This window comes from Pygocentrus nattereri, chromosome 9 (genome assembly GCF_015220715.1).
Source record: "Pygocentrus nattereri isolate fPygNat1 chromosome 9, fPygNat1.pri, whole genome shotgun sequence".
NCBI lineage: Eukaryota > Metazoa > Chordata > Actinopteri > Characiformes > Serrasalmidae > Pygocentrus > Pygocentrus nattereri.
This window is the reverse complement of record NC_051219.1, coordinates 15,921,928-15,943,903: the sequence shown is the minus strand read 5'-3', so window position 1 is coordinate 15,943,903 and position 21,976 is coordinate 15,921,928. Positions and strand designations below refer to the sequence as shown.

At 40.5% G+C, this 21,976-nt stretch overlaps 1 protein-coding gene across 1 annotated transcript in view; it reads right to left on the bottom strand.

Moving 5' to 3' along the window:
* Positions 1-21,976, bottom strand: part of hspg2 (heparan sulfate proteoglycan 2) — a 186,473-nt gene that overhangs the window by 93,513 nt on the left and 70,984 nt on the right. The window contains exons 4-21 of the mRNA XM_037541607.1: positions 18,424-18,533; positions 16,852-16,910; positions 16,604-16,764; positions 12,501-12,626; positions 10,996-11,175; positions 10,774-10,893; positions 9,707-9,838; positions 9,109-9,253; positions 7,372-7,523; positions 6,257-6,397; positions 5,074-5,240; positions 4,529-4,708; positions 3,825-4,021; positions 2,818-2,965; positions 2,536-2,663; positions 1,291-1,377; positions 898-956; positions 616-677 (exon numbers count right to left, since the gene is read on the bottom strand). Coding sequence (XP_037397504.1) covers positions 616-677; positions 898-956; positions 1,291-1,377; positions 2,536-2,663; positions 2,818-2,965; positions 3,825-4,021; positions 4,529-4,708; positions 5,074-5,240; positions 6,257-6,397; positions 7,372-7,523; positions 9,109-9,253; positions 9,707-9,838; positions 10,774-10,893; positions 10,996-11,175; positions 12,501-12,626; positions 16,604-16,764; positions 16,852-16,910; positions 18,424-18,533 — 2,354 coding nt within the window. The remainder of the gene's footprint in view (positions 1-615; positions 678-897; positions 957-1,290; positions 1,378-2,535; positions 2,664-2,817; positions 2,966-3,824; positions 4,022-4,528; positions 4,709-5,073; positions 5,241-6,256; positions 6,398-7,371; positions 7,524-9,108; positions 9,254-9,706; positions 9,839-10,773; positions 10,894-10,995; positions 11,176-12,500; positions 12,627-16,603; positions 16,765-16,851; positions 16,911-18,423; positions 18,534-21,976) is intronic.

Genomic DNA, 21,976 nt, shown 5'->3' with positions numbered 1-21,976 from the left:
AGAGAAATACTAATGTGACAAATGAATACACAAGTATTTAAATTCAGGCCCTGACAGACAAATAGATGCACAGTATATACTATGTACAGTTGCACTGTAGGCAGGCTTACATTTGGGAATAAACAGGACTCTTAATTCAAAAGGAATTTTAAATTGAGTCAGCATGGAATGGTACATACAGTCACCCGTAAAACTTTGGGCCACTAGTCAAAATTATATTTCGTTGATTTTTTAAGTAAAAATAAGTGAACACAGCCTCTACAAAGAACACACTTCTGCCCATTTTGATGTAGGGCTTACTGCGTTTTGCTGGATATAACACATTGGAAAACATAAAATGAGGCCTGTGCAAAGATGGTCACTTTATATATTTATGCTTCCCCTCATTATAATAAAGTCAGCAAACGGATAAAAACTTTGCACTAAAATTTGCAAGTTTTTTGCAATTCAAGTTTGTAGAGAAGGACTTGTTAAGTTAACTTAGTTTCACCTAGGAAATCAACAAAACATGCCCTTGACCTGGGGTGTTCAAACATTGTTGCATATGTGGAACATGCTAAAATCAGTTCACAAGAGAGCAATATCACAGAGAAGAATTCAATTATTGAGAGCCACCTTGCAGTTGCACAGCCTGCTGCTGGAACTGACTGTTCCTCGGTTGTCGCACTTCTGGTTCTCTGAGAAAAAAAAAGGTGAAAAACAGCATTTGGTTCAGAAAAGCCACACATCTGGAGTGCTTTAAATGCATCATATGTGGGAGCAAATGGCTGGCCTTGTGTGGGATCTCTCATGATTCTACGACCTCAGAGAAGATGTTAGTACAACATAAATCTTGCTATCATCTTCACTTAGTCGCCTGTAAATCACCGTTTTACCAGATCAAAGAGAGCGGCTCACCGGCTGGAACACATTTGCCATTGGGCAGCAGCGGGTTGCCCGCATACCCAGGTGCACACCTATGATTGAGACAAAACATGGATTAACTGACTAATAATGACTGTTTCACTTTAGAAGGCACAGCAATAACGGAAGAATGCTGTAGTTGTTTAATATTAATTATTTCTAACTTTGCTCTTAAACATGCTAATGAACGGCTACTGTTGAATCAGAAATCATGTTTTTGTCATGTTTTGGTCTGTTTTTTTTTTTTTTTTTTTACATCAAAACAGAAAATTGTTAGATGCGCTGCCAACCCAGGATGCAAATCGCAAAATGTATTTAACTAGGCAATTATGTAATATAATTGAAAACTCTGAAAGTCAATGGGTCAGAACAGATCAAAAGCCTTACCTCTCACAGCGCCGGCCTGTGTAGCCTGATCTGCAGGCGTCACATGTGGCCTGGCCATCCACATCCAGGAAGCAAGTATCTGAAAATCTGCACAAACATGGGTTTTGAGCATGTTCTCCACACTGTTATTACAAACGATGACTATGAAAAATACACTCACTTTATATGAAACACTAAATTCCTCCTTGCTGTACATTTAGAGACTGTAGTTCATCTGTTGCCATGAACAGGTTGCATTAGCCCCTTCATCAGTTGGTCAGTTTCTGAACACAGAGCTGCTCTTGGCTGGATACTTTTAGGTGATGGACTTTTAGGTGATGGACATCTCTCAAATTAGTAGTGACACAGCTGCCCTAAGACCTAACAGTGGTCCACCACTCAAATAATATCTGGTTAACTGCAGTCTTGTGGTCAGAAACTGATCAATGACAAATGGGGGAGAGTCCAGACCAACATGGAAGTCAGTTAAGAAAGTCACAAGTCAGTAAAGGGTGAGTCAAAATTGTGAGTCGGTAAGGGGTGAATCAGTAGAGTCGCAAGTACGCAAAGGGTGAGTCAGAGTAGAGTCGTGAGTCAGATACGGACGAATCAGAGCAGAAAAGGGTGGGTCAAAGTAGAGTCGTGAGTGAGTAAATGGTAAATCAGAATTGAGTAAAGGGTGGGTTAGAGTCAAATTGCGAGTTATTTAAGAGAAAGTCAGGGTCCCGTCATGAGTCAATTAAGAGAGCGTTTGAGTCAAGTCATGAGCTCTTAATTCAGAGGCCTGAGTCAGCTGAGGTGAGTCAGAATTGAGTCACAAGTGATTTAAGAGAGAGCTACTGTCGAGTCACAAGTCAATTAGGAGAGACGGAGTAGAGTCACAAGTCAGTTAAGTGAGAGTCAGCATCGAGCTGTGAGTTAATTAAGTGAAAGGCAGGGTCGAGTCAGCTCAGTTACGAGCGACTCACAATAGAGTCACAAGTCAGGCAAATTGCTTCTTAAATGTGAATTGAGTTAGAGTTGTTGACTCAAGTCAGAGTTGCTGACTCGAGTCTGCATCCAAGTGAAAACACAGAAGTAAACAACCTTATTTACATCTCTCAAACAACATCAGTGCACAGATTATCTTTATATAATAATATAATTATACATATAAATATAATTGTAGCATTTGCAGCGAGAGGCCTAAACTTTTACATAGAGCTATACTCCTGATACTTAATGCAGGAATGTGCGTGAGAATGGGATGAGAGTATAAGCTCTTACCTGCGAGAGGTCTCTGTGAAGGGACAGGGGCAGGGCTTACAGTCATCAGACCGTCCCCGGCTAGGGTCACCGAAATAGCCGGGCCGGCACTTCTCACACTGGGGTCCTTCTGTGTTGTGCTGACAACTCTGAGAGAGACCGTGAGAAACAGAGACACAGAGATCAGCCACTTGAGTGTGCACACTACTGAAGTGCCTCTTGAGCTGAAATGATGTGCTGAAACGTCAGTTACATACGAATGAGCTGTGTCTTCCACTGAACAGAGACAGGGATAACTCTTACCAAGCAGTGTCCGCTGACAGGATCGCAGGCATTGGCGTGGCCATGGCAGTTACAGCCAGCACAGGTGCCAAGGTAGCGGCCTCCAGGGACCCGCTCAAACCCGGAGGAGCACGTCTCACAGGACAAGCCAGAGTAACCTGGTGGGCATCTATGAGAAAAATTACAGACCAGCATTAACTTCAGTCAGTGTCCTTAAAGGCTTTAACAGCTAAAAACACCAATTCACATTTATTCTATATTCTTGCTGTCACAACTTTTTCAAGGTATAAAAACTTCATAAGAGAATAATGTAAAAGATAAAGTAACTCTTTCAGATATACAGGGTTTCCTTACAACAGCAGTGATGTATGATATACAGCAGTGTCAGCACTATATTCAACCCTATTGAACCAAGCATCTCAATCCATTATAAAAATTTGGCAAAGGCCTCTTTAGCCAGATGCACCGTAGTTATGAGGCTGCACGGACAAGCTGCTTGAGTGCTGATGCAACGAAGCTACAAGGTTGCTTTGGCTAGCTGCTTGTTTGATGCTGTATTGTAGCTACGTGGCTACCTGGACTGGCTGCTTCGTGGATGCTGCACTGCACCATGGGGCTGTCAGGACCCATGAGTAACTCTAGCCCTTTCCAGCTAAAGATGTTTATGCCTTCTTTAGCTGGCCTGCAGTGTGACACTGCAGCTGCGGTGCCCCCAGTGGAGGGATCTCTCCTTGTAGCTAAGGACTTTTTCCAGGCTAGCTAAGGATGCTTTCCAGGTGAGCTACATGGTCTGGGGAATTCTCGCTAAACTTTAACAACTTTAACAGTAGTTTGTGTAAAAAAAGAAAAAAGAAGTCAAATCATTATGTAGGCAAAGCCTGCTCTTCACACCAAGGCAAATGAAAACTTGATGAACGTGAAGCTGTGATGCAAAGTATTAGTGAACAGCTGTTCATAAAACCTTTTCTTACTTAAAGGAAAAGTAACAGCGAGAAAACTTGAATGTTTAAAAAAGGGACTAATCTGACCTGCACTCCTCTACATTTTTAGGCTGGCCCTGCAGGCTGAACTCCATGCTGGTGGTATCCATGACTATGTCACTCAGACCCACACTGGCCATGCGGTTGTCATAGACGGTGCGGATGCCGATGCTCTCCAAGTTGCCAAGGGTCATCAGGAGGTCTTCACGGGACACCGGCTGCCCGGATGAGTGCTGCCAGTTCTCCTACAACGGGACAGGGTTCAAACATGAGACCAAAAACCAGAATATTTTGCAACAATCTATCAATCAGACAGAGGTGTTTTAGTGCATAGATTTTACAATGTTAGAGTTGTCTATAAAGTATGTTTTGCCCCTATTTATTATGTTGTAAATATTTTAAATAATATTTCTGAAACGTATGAAAGTAATGTAATCGGACTGTGGTGGAAGCTGAGACACATGACTGTTCAAAAATTTGCAATAACTTCAATAAATGATTGTTATTCAGTAATATTGCACAAACTGTGTATAACGAAGTGTTATCTTACATACATATACACACACAAACACACACTTTTTGTGCATAGCTATTTAATAAGTCAAATCATATTTGCTACTGCATTTGTAAGTGTCTGTAATTCATTCTGTGAAGTTAGATGTGATCTTCCTGCAAAGATCAACATCTGGAAAGGATTTAGTAAAATCCATACTTATGAATAACTCACTTTCTGTCTGCGAGAAGTAACTGACCTCAGTAAACCTGATCTGTCTCTCGTTTTTAATGTTGGATGAGGTGGTAGGGCTGCGGCGGTAGATCAGTCTCTGACCGTTTCCCCTCAGAACGACGTCCGGCTTGTCCACCGGCTCAGAGCCGTCCCTCTGCAGCGAGTAGCTCACCTTATACCTCAGATAGCCACCATACGAGTCCACCTGGCCGTAATACAGGAAAATAAGGAACAGGGGGAAAAAAAAACCTTCTTGTGGCTGTTCATTTCTTTTAGTTTTCACTTCCTGAAAGCCGCTGACATTCAGCTAAAATTTACTAATTGCTAATTAGACAGATAGACTGACAGAAGCTTTATTAATTACAACTACAGAAACATTTCAATATTTCTTTCCTGTTACAGGTTTCAGCTTGGTACTAAAGTTACAACTTTGATTTAAAGGTTTTGTCAGCAATCATTTATTTATTAATACGACCTTATAAAATGTCTCATAGGTAGATGATATTAGGTCATATTCACATCTGTAATTCCATCAACTTTCTACATGTACAGATGGGCTGGAAAAAACACCTTGCTGCCCAGAAACTGCCGTGGCAGAGTCCAGTAAGAGTCCAGGTCCAGGAAGCGTCGGGACAGGTCAACCAGCTGAAACTCCTCCTCCTCCGGGTTAATAAACAGCTGAGTGGAAGTGAGCGGAGGGGGAGTGCCTGGTCGTGTTGGGAAAGAAACATTCACTCCTGGAAGAGAGAGGAGACAGATGATTGTTATGCCCAAGAAACTTCTTAATAATTATAATACACCATCCAAGACAATCATTTAGCCCATTTAGAAACAGTTTTTTGAGTGGAGGAGGTCGTTTTTATTTATTTATTTATTTTTTACACCCAACATAATGTTCATATACACTGACCAGCCATTTCATTAAGTACGCTTACCTTGTATTTACACTTTTTGCCAATTTGATCAACTTAGCATATAGGAGCACTTTCTAGCTCCACAATTTGTTAGTCCCCTTTTATCCTGTTCTTCAATGGTCAGGTCCCCCACAGAGCAGGTATTATTCGGATAGTATATCATTCTCAGCATTGCAGTGACACCGTGGTGGTGGTGGTGTGTTAGCATGTTGTGCTAGTATGTGTGGATCAGACACAGCAGTGTTCCTAGAGGTGTCCACCCATTGTCCACTCTATTAGACACAACTACCTTATGGGTCCACCTTGTAGATGTAAAGTCAGAGACAGTAACTCATCTGTTGCTGCACAGTCATCTTCTAGTCCCTTATTAGTGGTCACAGGATGCTGTCCACAGGACAGACACTGTTGGCTGGATATTTAAAGTTGGTGGTCTATGAACACCACCCAATACCTGCTCTCTGGTGGTCCTGTGAGGGTCCTGACTGGTGAAGAATAGGGTGAAAAAGGACTAACAAAGTATGCAGAGAAACAGATGGACTACATTCTGTAATTGCACTTATATGGTAACTGGACCAGTTAAAATAGTCAATGAGGGTAGATGCAAGGAGGTGTACTGAATGAACTGGCAGGTCGGTGAAATATGACAGACTGGATTACTCTATAGGAACTATAGGGGGCGAATAACCGCAAAACACAAACTAAAGAAGGCATAATGGTTAAACTAGTGGATTAATTGAATTTTGGTCAATACATTAACAGATTACAGAGCTAATTAATTGTTTTAGGCCTAATACTGTAAGTCATACAACTCTGCAGTAACTTCAGTAGCTGGGTGGTACCTTTAAAGTCGTCCTCCTCTCTGAAGCGCAGTGATATCTGGTTACGGTAACGGCCGGTGCTCTGGCAGTTTTTGGTGATGCCGAAGCAGAAGCAGGGCAGACAGTTGCCTCCGATGTTAAAGTGTCCCTCAGGACAGTTACCTAGCAACAAAGCACAGACACAGTCACACCACAGGACAAAACACAAAGCTTGGTCAGCTATCGGTCAACCAGAAGATTCTGCTTGTTGTACCTACAGCACAAAACCGAAGGACATTCTAACAAATAACTAGATTATTTTTATGTTGTCAGGTCAACTGCGACTCCTGGCCACCATATGGACAGCGTTTCATCCAGTCTTCTGTTTGGGTATCCATCTATCTTGAAGCTAGTCATCCTCTTCCTCTTTTACCTTCAACTGTTACAGGCATAATAATAGGTTTTTCCAATGAATTGGTTCTTCTGAGAAGATATGTCCAAAATAGCATTGGTTATTCGAGCTTCGAGTGAGAGGGGAGGCTTGATTTGGTTGAGGATCTATTTCTTTGTCTTTGTTGCCGTCCAAGATACTCTCAAAAGTCTTTGCCAGCTCTAAAGTTCAAAGGCATCAACATTATTCCTGTCTCTTTTGTACACTGTCCAGTGTTTACATACATAAAGAACCAGAGAGAAGACAACAGCCTCAACGTTTCTAATTTTTGTTTGTGGAGGCAAATCACTGTCTTTGAAGATCTTCTCAAGCTCCTTCATCTGTGCTCTGCCAAGTGTTGATCTATATTGCATTTCATAGGCAAAAGCTGTCAACCTCTTCCACATCTTCTCCACAAATGGTAAAGTTAACAGTCTTTCATGTTGTCACAACTTTCATCTCCTTCATAAAGAGCTCAAGTCCTACTTCGCTCTTTAACCTGTGCATATAGAAGGTTAATGAGGTTTCTTCCACCAATCCTGAATCCTCAATCTTACCCCTGCTCACTTTAATACTTAGAAATCATACTTCTTACCAGCAGTAATAAAAGCATGCTAATTCTCAGTCATAACTCACTAAAGCAAGCACGGAAATTCTGTCAAGTGTGTGGATTCTGTATTTTAGTGAGTGCAGTTGCTAGTGCAAGAGCTGGGTCGTGGTAGCCTACTTGGAACACGAGAAAGGGTCAAGACTCCATCTGGAATAGCAAACACCAGGCCTTTAGCGTTGATTGCTTCACAGGTGTATGCCCCCTGATCCCCCTCCTTCACGTCCCGAATGGTCAACGTCCCTTGGCCATTCTCGCTGGTCATCGAGATCCTACAAGAGAGAGGCACTGTTTCAGATCTGCTTGCCTGGCTCAGTTTCTCCAAGCATATTTTTTCCAGGACAAAACTGGCATTTCTCATTGTTTTTAAATTGATTAAAGCATTGAAGTAGTTAATTGGATTGGAGAAGAGAGGAAACACTAAAGGAATTTCAATCATGCAACACAGACATGGAATGTGGAAAATAAAGAGCTGCAAGTGGAGGTTAGGAGTGTGTCAGAAATTCTGAAGGCTTTGAGTTATTATAAACAAGGTGAGGACATTGTAAAGAACAAATCAAGCAGGGCTGTTAATAAATAATCAGCCCAAAGCAGCAGCCCAAGAGCGTTTCCTTTTGTGGAATGAAGTGATGGGACAACTCCAGAGCACTCCTGCCAAAAAAATCTTCACTGTCTGGTTCTAATTGTACAGACAGCTCAGTTACACCAGTCCAAATGCTGAACGAGGTTTCATTTAGACCCACATGGCATTTTTTTTTACTCAAATTTACGTGCAAAGTTCATTCACTTTTTGCTCAAAAGAACAAGAAGGCTTTAAAAGTTCTAATGCAAATAAGCGCACAAGCAAAATCTCAGACTTATTATTCTTATTAGTACTAGTAGTAGAAGTAGAAACAGAAGTAGTAATAGTTTTGCATTTTTAAGTTTGGGACACAATTTTTGTTTATTTGCTGAAAAATAGTATATAAAAAAGCATTAACTTCTGCACAAGCTAAATTTTTTGTTTGTTTTATGTCACTAAATAAACAGTATGTGCATTACAATCTAACAATTGTGGATCAACATCTCCCAAATATAACTCCATTTCTCTCAAGCTCAGAATGAAAACTACATTTGGTGACGCTTTTAAAATACATATTTTTTTTAAACATGAAATATGTGTTTTAGGAACAAATCTTCCACGTTTAAATTATTTAAGCATAAGCCTTTATATTAAGGCTGCCGAATGCAGGGCTTACATGCAAAGTCGGCCCATGAGGGCGCCTGATTTGGCCTGCCACAAATAGCCTGTTTACAGCTTACAATAACACACGTGCCCAAATCATATCTGGACAAACTTTGGCCGGTTTCCATTTACACTTTTCACTAAAATGTGTGACCAAATGAGATCTGATACCTTTCTTGTTTCCTGTTTCCTTTCTTGTTTTCTGTTTTCTCTGTTACAATAAGAGTGGAAAAGGTTGGCCTGGAGTGCATGAAGGCTGCTGGTTTGGGGATCTTTCTTGACCCTCCATCTTTTATTTTGTTGTTAGTCAGCACTCACTAGAGGCATTTCCACTCATGTAAATATACAGATAACGAAAATGCATTCCACTTACTTCATTAGTTATTTTTGATGTATAGTAATAATATACAGTCTAGTGTCATATAAAAATATAACATTTTAAAACCTACCTACATAATATATTATATTGTCTCTATGTTCAGTTCAGGTTGCGCATCCCTGCATTAGATCATTCAATCAGCCATGTCTGAATGGTAGAGTGGTACTGAATATCACAATAAAGTCAAACAGAACTAGAAAATCCTTCTGTCCTCCATGTGGGTCAGACAGGGCAAGGTCATCTACCAGCATACCTGCTACTGACTGGAATGTGTCCCCAATTAAGCCTCCAAGTAATGATGGGGGTGGGCACGCCAACAGCTGTACAACTGAAGGTCACCGTCTGGCCCCGCACTGCTGAAACGGACTCTTCTGGGGGGCTGGTCACAGTGGGAGGGGCTTAAAGATAATGAGAAGAAAACAACAATCAATTCTTTTTCCTCCCATGTGCAGCTGTCCGACACATTCACAACCACAAATAGACACTCTCTCACTCTCCCTCCCACACACACCCACACACACACACGCAAACTGAAAGGCTGATCCCAAACTGGTAATGTGTGACAGAGATATATTTGGTCATTCAGTGAGATCAGCCAAGCAGCACTAGAAACAGCCAGCAGATACAAGCTAAATAAGCTGGCATAACAGAGAAGGGGAACTTCAATAAGGGAGATGTTTGTAGATGTAGAACAAAAAGATTAAAATATGGACTGTTTATATGAGGAGATTGTATTTAATAACCATAGAATGGATAAGAAAAAAATAGACAGACTAAGAAAAAGAGGCATCTGTAGTCAACAATGACTACAGCATCCACCGGTAAGCGATGACTTAAGGCCAGTGACTTACCACAGCCGTACTCATCCGAACGGTCAGCACAGTCGGGCTCTTCGTCACACTGGTAGCTCGCAGGAATGCAGGCGCGGTCACTCAGACACACAAACTGCTCTGGAGCACACGTGTCTCCGGGCCTTTTAGCAGCTACGAACAGATAAAGAAGCTTCACTACATGACAAATACACAGATCAGCCAAGACATTACAACCAATACGCTCAATATGCTGTTGGTCCTCTTCTGACCCACTGAAGCAAGGACTCTACAAGACTTCGGAAGGTGTCTTGCAATATCTGGCACCAAGACCAGGTTCCATCACTTTTCCAGATTAGTGGCGCATATGTCCTCAGCCGTCCATGAGATGTATAAGACAATGGGACTCACAGACCAAGAGACTTTCTTCCATTGCTTCATGGTTCAGTCTGAATGCTTGCGTGCCCATTGTAGGCGCTTTCAATGATGGACAGGGGTTAGCACAAGCACTCGGATAGCCACAGACCCCTAAGCTGGTTGAGATGCACTGTGAGTTATATTAAACCAGCCTCACAATATTTTTGTTTTTCTGCTGTTGGTTCAGACTAGACAGTACAGACTTTGTTGCCCATGCTCAGTGATGAACCTTGGGCTCCCAACACCCTGTTGCCAGTTCGTGGTTTATTCTTCCATTGACAATTATCAGTAGGTACTCATCACCGCTGACCGCAAGCACCCCACAAGCCTTGCCATTTCAGAGGTGCTCCAACCCAGTCATCTGGCCATAAGGATTTGGCCCTTCACAAAGTTGCTCAGGTCTTCACACCTATCCATTTCTCCTGTATCTAGCATGTCGACTACAAGAACTGACCATTCGCTTCAAACATATCCCGGACTTTGACATGCTACGTCATTCAGAGGCATTTCGACGCTATTTGCGTCATTTGTGAGTGGTCAAAATGTTTCGCTCATCTGTGTACAACAACCAAGATTGCCAAATCTTACTGGTCAAAGCTGTAGAAGGACATCACAGAGACAAAAATGAACAGACACAGAGAGCCGGCTCACCGAGCGGTCCAGCAAAAAAGAGAAAAGGCAGCCTAACTCACGGCAATCTATTTCATCAGAGTTGTCTTGGCAGTCGTTGTCTCCATCGCAGCGCCAGAGTTTCAAGGCGCAGCGGCCGTTCTGGCACTTAAACTCGTTGGGCTCACAGGGGGAAGGAGTTCCTGAGGAATAAGATAAATACTCACAGTATCTGAGCTGCTATACGAACTGTACCCTCATTCACTGTGAGGATACATGTTGACTATGCTCCACTGGGCTCTTACCACACTTCAGTTCATCGCTGCCATCTCTGCAGTCTCTCTCTCCGTCACACAGGTACTCCCGGGATATGCACTCTCCACTCTGGCACATGGCCTGGTCAGCACGACAGGGCACAGGGCCTGGTGGCGGTTTGACTTCCACTGTGACCACAGGAGTGGTTGTGGGAGCAGGGCTATCAGTAGCTGGTAATACAAGAAACCATAACACAGTGGCAATGACGTTAGTCCCTTTTGTAATTTAAGGAATTTAGCTGCTTAACAGTGGTCAACAATGGAATGGAATGGAATTTTTCCCATAAAAAACAGACAGACTGGAGTCCTGGAGTAATTTACATATTTACAAGTGCTCAACAGTGATTTTATTGCTATCTATGATTGGACATTTCCATGATTTTCTTCCTCTTCCACTGAGAAAATTACATGCAAAATTATTTATTGTTTCTCACCAAACACTAGATACACATATCCATGTTTTTCCAGGTATATGTCGCCTCGCACTGGGGAAAAAGATTCTATTTTGGAAAAGCTAAAGTAGCATCTCCAGCCAGGAGCTGAAACTTTAAGTGAACATCTAAGTTTAACATACAGCTTGGATGTCTATAAAGCCATTTGAGCTGTTTTGGAGACGACAACATTTATCAAAAAGTTGCTGGGACAAAACCGATCCGTTATCTCGACTGGAACACCAATGCTAGCCTTGCAGGGCCAAATGTGATCTCATAACAAGGACATCTAAGGACAGCCATGACAAATACTGGGTTAAGAGCAGGTGGGATTGTTGACTTATCCAGGGGCATATTGGTACTTGTCAATACAGTCAACAAGCCCGTCACTAGCCCATTAATGTAATGTAAGTTAGCATGGCAGAAATGGTGCACCTAAGACTCAAAGCATGTGGAGATTACACGTGGAATAAACAAATATTAAAAACTCCTGTGAGGTAAACACATCACTTTGCTAGCTTGTTTTGCTTGTGTTATTGATTGTACTGTGGATATTTAAAGAGTACGGCTGAGAGGAGTTTGGGGTCAGGGTTTAGAGAGGCCCTTGTTTCAGCAGATTTCACTGTAATCCAGCACTAAAAGGTTGTCCCTTGATGTATATTCTCATACAAGACCATGTGTGGCCTCACAAGACTATATCAAAGAAAGAGACAAAGGTGACTGGTTGAGTGTGCTTGTCACCTGTAAGACTTTGCAAAATTAGTTTTTGTAAAAAAAACAAACAAACAAACAAACCAAAAAAAACAAAAACAAAAACCTTTTCTTTTCATCTTTGAGATACCACTCATTATAAGGTTTTGAAATCCAAATAAACTGCAATCAGTGCTCAGTATTATTTTTGTACAAGCCTTGTGAAATTTTTGGTGGTAACTTCTATGAATTTTTGTGAGCTAACATGTTGGTTATGCGGTTACGCAAGTGATGAACTCATAATTGTTGTACTAAACTCAGGCCTTGAAGTTTACAGTTGAGTGGACAAAATCCAAACAGTGTGTTTCTACTCACCACAATTTTCCTCATCGCTCATGTCCGAACAGTCGGCTCTCTTGTCACAGACGTAGTCCAGAGGGATACACATTCCGTTATTACAGGCAAACTCATCTGCCAAGCAGGACCGCACAGTTCCCGGGACTAACAGGGTTAGAGATAGTAAATGTGAGTGGAATAAGACTCACTACGTGATCCAGCATCAGAACATCATGCTCACAAATCAGTCAGATACAGCAAACTTTAGGAGATTTCCAAACACTGAGAAAAAGTTTCAAGTGAAAGTTAAAATGTACTGTGGACAGAGGTGGGTAGCTACAAGTTCACATCATGTATGTAAAAATTTGATAGGTTTGTACATTCAATTTATAAGATTTTACTTCTACTCAAGTATTTGTGTGAAGTAATTTACATTTTATTCAGTCCTATTTAGTTCTTCACACTGAGGGCATTTACTTGCACACCAATAATACAATCATTATTCAATTTTGGCAGTTATTCCATTATTGAACTTCTCATGTATTCAGCACACTTTCTTACGCTAGACTAAACCAGTAGTCAAATTTTAAAAAAATGTAATAAAGAAATCTGGATTTCAGCTCAATAAGCTGTGTAATATAAATGTATACCATTTATCTGTTTTTTTTTCCCCTACATCTGTGCATGTACAAAACTGAAACACTACTTTTGCTACTGGAAGCTTTTCAAACACTAAATTCTTTTTTTTTTTTAGTACTAAAGCCATGAAATGGTGATAAATGACCATGTTATGTGCAATTTGGAGCCATATAAAAGTAAATATTTACTATTAAAAGGACTCCATGTTAAAAGAAAAATTCTGATTTTTCAAAGCCTAACAATATGTTTGAGATGTACACAAAGTCATTTAGAGTGGTTTGATGTGAAACTGAAGTTCACTGAAGAGAAATTTACCAGCGCCGTTGTGTTTACAGTGGTGGTGATAGGAACCACGGGTACTGTTTTAAACCACCTACCCATCTCTTTTTAGAAGTATATAAAGTATATCACTGCTGTTGGAACAAAACCTTGTATTTCCAAAATGAAACTTTACAGGAGAAGGAAAAACTACTTTACTTTTGATCTGAGTCAATGGAACCAGAGGAAGCAATTTTGGGCTGTTTCTTTTGGTCTAGTCATTGTGAAATGTATACACACTGTAAAGGGCAACAGGCATTTTCAAATTATGTCAAAAACTAACAAAAAAAACCAGACAAAAATGGACATGCAAGGTTTTGTTCTGACAGCAGGGATATGACAGTTATATTAATAGAAAATACGGAATAGTGATAAATCTTACAAACTAAGTTTTCTCTGGGTAATAAGAATGCAATTTAAAATGTTTTAGACTAAAACCATTTTGTGTAATAACGTTCAGTGATGCAACTTTTAGCAGCGTTAAAAACTTCAGATGTCTCGTTCCCATCAACACCATAACGAACGACTTGGAATGCGATTCTGACGTGGAATTCCATTTTAAAAAAGGGGAAGAAGTTTAATAACCATGTGGTTCTTAGGCTGAGATCTGATTACTGAGTGACTCATATAGACCAGTAGCTTTCTCATTATCAGATTACTGAATTGCTTGTAAATGCGTCGATTGAATCATTGAGTTTTGGCCGTTATCAGATTATTTTGTACATGTAAACTTCCTCACTCAGTTCCTAATCCCCTTTCGGGGGTCTGATCTGCTCTTCTGGATCAGCACTTTGCTTGGCTGTTGGTCATACCTCACACTTTTGAGCTTCAGTGGTTTACTGTAGACCAAAACGACCGTAAAGAGAATCATAGCATCTAAAAAACATCAGTAACAATGCTGATAGATGCCTGATAAGCGAAGACGTTCCTCGGTTCTAGAGGAAGTTTTCTGACCTGCTACTTTTGCACTTGTCCTCATACTTTTTTTTTTGGATAGGCTACTTTTCCTTTTACTTTTCTACTTGAGTTATTACATTGTTGTCTGTGTGTCATTATAATATTTTACTTGCGTATGAGTTTAGGCTTCACTACCCACATCTAACTGTGGAGAATACGCACTTTATCTCTAGCATTATGATATGAAGCTGATAACCCTTCCATACAATTGAAAACAACCTGGTGTTCTCTCTTTTTTCTCTCTCATTTCCAAGAAAACACTCTGACCTTTGCCGCAAAACATGCAGTCTCTTTCTAGCAGATCATACATAAGGAACAATACAATCCAGCTATGTGGATCGCAGTCATCAGGGAAAAAGCAATTTGACATGCCTTGCTATCTACTTAAGATACAGTCGATCATGATCACACTTCAGCAGACAACACTACAGGAGAGCTGCATTCATGGGATTCAGCATCACTGGCCATGAGGCCAAGCATGCAAAGCATCTCAGTCTTCTCATCCAACCACAATTAAGATATGTGGGTGCAAGCATGCAAGGTCCATTCCTTGTCAAATCCATCACATTCTCTGAGGTGCCCTAGCAAAGTTTCTGAGAAGTGAGAACAACTGCACTCCACAGGCTCCATGCAGTAAGCATGGCACAGTACAAACCTGGCCAGGACAGAGGCTCCATATGAGGGGGTTTTTCAGCTATAAACCAGACACAGAAATGATCCATAACGCTTTCTGCATGACCTCAGAAAGGCCACTGTGACTGCATCGAACATACACTGCTCATCAAAAAGTTTGGGTACTTTGCCTTCTTTCATAAAGAAAGTGTTATATTTGATTTTCACTGTTATTTCTCACATATCTAGGTTTATTAAATCTGGCTAACATAAAACATCTTTGAGCTAATACCTCAAGTAGGTTCTCCAAACATTCTTGGTATGAACAGTTTTCTTTTCCAAACTATTAAACCCAAAGGTGGTTTAAGCCTTTTTCACAGTAGCCATAAAATCTTCTAAAATTTCTGCTTGTTTTAAAAGAAGTAAACATTTATAAAAGTGTTTTATTGTGTTTATCATGCTATTTTTATTATCTTTTCATTTCTTTGATATAAAGAAAGGTGTAGGCGTGCTGTCCGTCCTCAGCATGGTTGTTTTTCCAGAGAAGTGTGGGGTTCTCACCCCTCCCCTTTCACCCATCATTGCTCACTAGCAGCTCAACACACAGTCACAACATTTTATGTCCAGAGAGCCAACATGACTCTGTGTTTCCTAAGTTTTTCATTTAATTTTATTAATGAAAAATTTTCAAATCAATTCCACCTTTCCACCTGTAAATTGGCCACTGCTGAAAGAGGTTAAACACCTGAAAGGTTTGGCTTTTGCTTGGGTTATTCCCAAAGTAGCTATTTGGCTGCTGTTCTCTCAGTTTTGTCAAGATGACAAAATCTAAGCAGCTAATTAATCTACTAATGAGGCATCCCATCCTAAAACTAGCTTATCGTATTCCTCATTAGCATAAGCATTCAATTCCTCAGCCTCATCAGTTCAACAGAATTCAGTGTTTTGTTTTCATGTTTTCAATGTTCTTTCACTACATTACCCAGCATGCATTAAAGAAATGCATCATACAATCATTGGAAATCTCTGTGGTTTCACTCAATCCTGACTGCTTTCCTAGCCACCCATTTATACGCTAACAAATACAACCAAGCTAGCATTAGTGTAAGGTCATCCAACAAAATGAACTGATCCGTTATTTTATCTTTATTCAGAGAGCAGAGAAAATCTTCCTCTCAGCCAGATGAAGTGGCCAAACCTGAGGTAAGATATCTGGTTAGGTAGACAGATAACTTGCTACTTTTAACTTTTAGATTGCTGTCCTTTTAATCTAATGAGATATTTCTTTTCTCTATTCACTCCATTTCAATGATGATTTAAAGGAAACTGCTACAATAATACAGTAGCAACAAAATATTCAACTTCCTAGTATTAACACTAGCTATGTGTTCCTTCTGTATTCACCAGCTGAAGAAAAAAAGTGGTTATAATGTACCACCAAAGTGCATTATCAGAAGGGGGGGGGGGGGGGGGTCTAGTCTTCTAACTTCTAACTAAGACATAAGGAACACTGATCAGATACATCTTCGATTATGGGACTCTCTTGTAGATGATGATGTTGTGGACAGCCTATAATTGCAGAAACATGGGCTTCTGCCACTGTATGCTGTACTTACGTTCACCGAGGCGCCTGAACTGGAAGCCCAGGACAGAGGTCACGTAGGAGGCGATGCTTCCTTCGCTAACCACAGAGTAAATAATGTCTCGGATCTGTGCCTCATTATTGTTGTCATCTGAGCCCACATCCAGCTCCACAAACACATTGTTACCAATTTTCCTTTGAAGAGATTAAGAGAAGTCAGCCAAGACAGAAGATGTAGTCATCAAAATACACAATATGAAAAGAGTTGCTAATCATCTTTACTTGATGAGGACGACATTGACGGTCTGGGTGCCTGGGATCTTTTGGTATTCCGACTCAAGCTGTGGGAGACAAAAACAGCATCAATCACAGCCACTGACTTTATGAGACATTGAGTGGGTCTAACTGCTGCTATCAATCCAAATCACAGTTTAGTACTGATTGGAATCAATATTTATGATTATAAAGGGGTCAGTCGTGGGCTGGAGGTTAGGGAACTGGCCCTGTGACCCGAAGGTTGCCGGTTCGATGCCCAGGGCCGACAGTCCATGACCGAGGTGTTCTTGAGCAAGACACCTAACCCCCAATTGCTCCCCGGGCCCCATGGATAGGGCTGCCCACCGCTCCGGGCAAGTGTGCTCACTGCCCCCTAGTGTGTGTCTATTCACTAGTGTGTATGTGGTGTTTCACTTCACGGATGGGTTAGGAGGTGGAATTTCCCCGTTTGTGGGATTAAAAAGTATCACTTAACTTATAATGACTACTGTCCATCATAAGAAGAAAAAAAAAAGTGATCAATGTGCCCAAACTTTTGTCTTGCAGGGTCAAAGTGCAATCTTTTTGGTGGGCCAAGGGTGAAAAAGTCAAAATGATATACAAATAATGAAGGTAGACAGGTTTTAAGCCAAGTTCTGACACATGCATTTTATAACATTAGCATTTTTGTTATTAAAACACTTCAGACTACAGAATTAATAATTCTAATAGAAAATAGCACAGGAGCAACACAGAACAATTTATTTTGTCTACCCTTTGTCTTTATTACAGCTTCCCAGCTTTTTTCAGGATACTTGGAATGCACAGAGATGTTACTATACCTCTGTAGTTCTCAAGTTTAGTCTTAGATGTTGGTTACATTTTGCGCATTTCAGGATCTAAGTAACATTACTGCAAATGGCATAAGAAAATGCTTGTTCTCTCATTCGGCGAGGGTAACTGAGCAGGCCAAATCAAGCACCCTCATGGGTCAACTCTGGCCTGCAAGCCAGATGTAACGGGTTTTTTTTTTCTGAAATAAATTTTACTTTTACAAAACATATTTTTAAATATCCCTAAAAGTCATTTTAAATTTTAACTTTACAGAAAATGTTGAATAACACCACAACCTAATGACTATGTGTGCCTTGATAGAACTATGTTTTCTTACTGAAACACTTCACAAATATATATATATATATATATATATATATATATATATATATATATATATATATATATATATATTTTTTTTTTTTTTTTAAGGAAAATAAGTTTGAAAAGGTCTGTATAGTACGTCAATTTACTTGTTCTCACATTGGGCGAGAGGGTGGGGTTAGGGTAAATTACTGGTGGGCCAAATGAAATGTATTTGTGGGTAGCCACCTTGATCTAAAGCAATGATTCTCAATTTTGCTCCTAGACTACCACTGCATGCACATTTTTGGTGTTTTCCCTGCTCTAACCCTCCTGATCAAACTAATAGGACTGACCATTAAATAGTCCAAGACAGACATGGCATGTTGAAGAACAGGAGATGTTAAAACCCCTAAAGTGCCTCCTGCAAAAGTCAGAAGATGCAGGCCTGATAATACGCACCGTGTCCACGACAGCAGCCGAGATTTCCTGGAAAGAAGTGGAGAAGATGTCATCAAGCTCAGGCCCGTATGTGAACGAGTCTGTGAAGTTCACCAGCACCCGATAGTAAACTGCAAGCAAAAGAGACTGTCAGACTGAGCCACAGAGAGAATGGGTATACAAGCCAAATTTTAAGGCCAAAGACACATGAGCTCAATTTCCCATCTGCATCTCTGGGCCTTTTTGCGGCTAACTGCAAGTGGCCATAAAAAAAAAAAACAAAAAAAAAAAAAACTGGGAATTTGTTTAAAGAGGCTTTGGATCTCTGAAACACTTCACAAAGCGACATAAATAAAAGACAACCACAGAGACAGTGCATGTAATAAAAGACACCCATTTGAATTAAGAACAATATCAAATCAGGACACGTCTTTGCTTTAATGGTGAAGGGAGAGTAGGAGTGAATGAATGTAGAGGTAGGCTTTTTTTTAAATTATTTTTAAACATTCTCTTCTGAATTTCAAACACACCATTAGGAGAGTCCTGCTACATTTGAATAGAGTGCTCTGCACATGTGTGATATGGAAAAATCAGATAATGGTACTAGCAGGTTCATACATTATATTTCCAAAAGCATTCGCTCGTCTGCCTTCACACGCGTATGAACTTGAGTTACATTCCATTCCTAATCCACAGGGTTTAATGTGATGTCGGCTCATCCTTTGCAGCTATAACGGCTTCAACTCTTCTGGGAAGGCTTTCCACAAGAGTTAGGAGTATGTTTATGGGAATTTTTGACCATTCTTCCAGAAATGCATTTGTGAGGTCAGACACTGATGTTGGATGAGAAGGCCTGGCTCACAGTCTCCGCTCTAATTCATCCCAAAGGTGTTCTATCAAGTTGAGGTCAGGACTCTGTGCAGACCAGTCATGTTCTTCCACACCAAACTCGCTCATCCATGTCTTTACAGACCTTGCTTTGTGCACTGGTGTGCAGTCATGTTGAAATAGGAAGGGGCCGTCCCCAAACTGCTCACACAAAATTGGGAGCATGAAATTGTCCAAAATCTCTTGGTGCTGAAGCATTAAGAGTTCCTTTCACTGGAACTAAGGGGCCAAGCCCAACTCCACTAAATTTTACACTTGGCACAATGCAGTCAGACAAGTACCATTCTTCTGGCAACCGCCAAACCCAGACTCAACTATCAGTTTGCCAGACGGAGAAGCGTGATTCGTCACTCCAGAGAACACATCTCCACTGCTCTAGAGTCCAGTGGCGGTGCTTTACACCACTGCATTCGACACTTTGCATTGAGCTTGATGATGTAAGGCTTGGATGCAGCTGCTCAGCCATGGAAACCCATTTCAAGAAGCTCTCTACGTTGTTCTTGATCTGATCTGAAGGCCACATGAAGTTTGGAGGTCTGTAGCGATTGACTCTGCAGAAAGTTGCCCCTTTGCACTATGTGCCTCAGCATCCGCTGACCCCGCTCTGTCATTTTACGTGGCTGACTGCTCCGTGGCTGAGTTGCTGTCGTTCCCAATCGCTTCCACTTTGTTATAACCCCACTGACAGTTGACTGTGGAATATTTAGTAGTGAGGAAATTTCATGACTGGACTTGTTGCACAGGTGGCATCCTATCATGGTGCCATGCTGGAATTCACTGAGCTCCTGAGAGCGACCCATTCTTTCATAAATGTGTGTAGAAGCAGTCTGCAGACCTAGGTGCTTTGTTTCATACAGCTGCGGCAGTATAACATTCAATGATCTGGATGAGTGAGTGAATACTTTTGGCAATATAGTGTATCTCTCTTCATCTACACTATGATTTACTAAAACTTTGTGTTGAGACAGTGAGTTTTTTTTGGGAAAATATTTGTGTGTAATTCATTTGTGAACTTTTGCCATGTCCCATTGTTTTTATTTAATGAAGGAAATTAACAAAAAAAAAAAAAAGTCTTCAAAAAACGATTTGACGAAATTCAAATTCACATTGAGGTCAAAAGTCATACAGTTCATAAACGAGCAGGATGTGCTGAGTGACATGAAACAGGCATTTAACAACGTTGCATGCTTTCCAAATGCACTCAGCACAGAGCTCAAGTGTAGCTCAAACTGCCAGCCAAAAATGAACATGTGTTTCAAAACATAGTCAAAACAATTACTTATTCTCTTGAATTTCTGCCAAAATAACGTGCTGTTCTCTCTAAGTAACACTGAAATAACCACATACTTCCTCAACAAGTAATAACTAATTTCTTACATTTTATTTGCACCTACGAAATAAAAAATTCTTGAGAAAAATTTGACATGATGACTCCTGACTGGAACCAGAATCAGAAAGCTTTCCTAGAAGAGTAGAAGCTGTTACTGCAGTACAGAGGGGATAAACTCACCCCAAAGACCCTTAATTTCAGAAGAAATCTCATATCACACATAGTGTACATTTAATAGGGACGTATATAGTATTTGTATATCATATACATGCAAAGAGGATATTAGTGATGATAATCCACTTAGGGCAGTGACTGTAGTTGATCAGTAAAGACTTGTTTAGTGTCTAAAGTTTGCTTCTTTAGGTTTGCACTGGCGCTATAAGACCATTGCAGCTAAGCAGATATCGACTAGGTCAAAATAGACATTCTTATATTAGTTTGACACCATGTGACACATTATTATCGGTAATCTGTATAATAATTTGTAATTCTGCAGTTTTTTTTACAGCCATACACACCTAAAAAGATTCAAATTAAGGGACAACATGAAAATTTAGAAAATGGTTCTATACAGCACCACATACAACACATCCTCCAAAAGTACACACAAAATGTAGACTTTAGGCTGCTGGTAATGTTTTTAGCTTTGCTACATACAATCATTCATTTTAAGGATTAAATAATGTATTACAGATTATAGTACAGATTATAGTATGTCACACCAACAGGGTGCAACTTGCTCATCTTTGTTTGTGTGTACAGTGTTAGAAATCATATAATCAAGTCTATTTGAGGTCATTAAACAAGTCAACAAGGTTCAAGGTGATTTATTTATGGAGATTATGCATTGGTGGTTTATTAGTTTACAATACTTTTTAGGTACATTAACCTGGTAGCATTTGTGCTAAGAGGAAAATTGCGCACATTTGACTTCTGGCCAAACCACTGCATTAAGACAATCCTAAAGGCAGTTTCAGGTCCAGTACAAATCCAGACTTGCAGTACCAAAGTAAGAACTCACTGTATGGACGTTCTAACGTCTACACAGACTAGGAGTCCCTTTCGATAGAGGTTTTCATGAACAATCTCTGTAGTCTTAACAACTGAAAGAGCTTTAAATAGCTGCGGCCCTGTGGGCGTCCCATTCTCGTTCACATGCCAACACCTCTTCTGGGTGGGTTTGCCTGCTTCTGGTTTCAGTCGGTCACTCTGGGTGAGGCAAGGAAGTCAATATTTGTAGTCTTTCTTACAGCTAGCTGCTACTTACCATGGGGAGCCTTGTTCTATGTGGACTAGACAGGGGGTCTATAAAGGAGCTGACTGTGCTCATGTACACACACACACACACACACATAT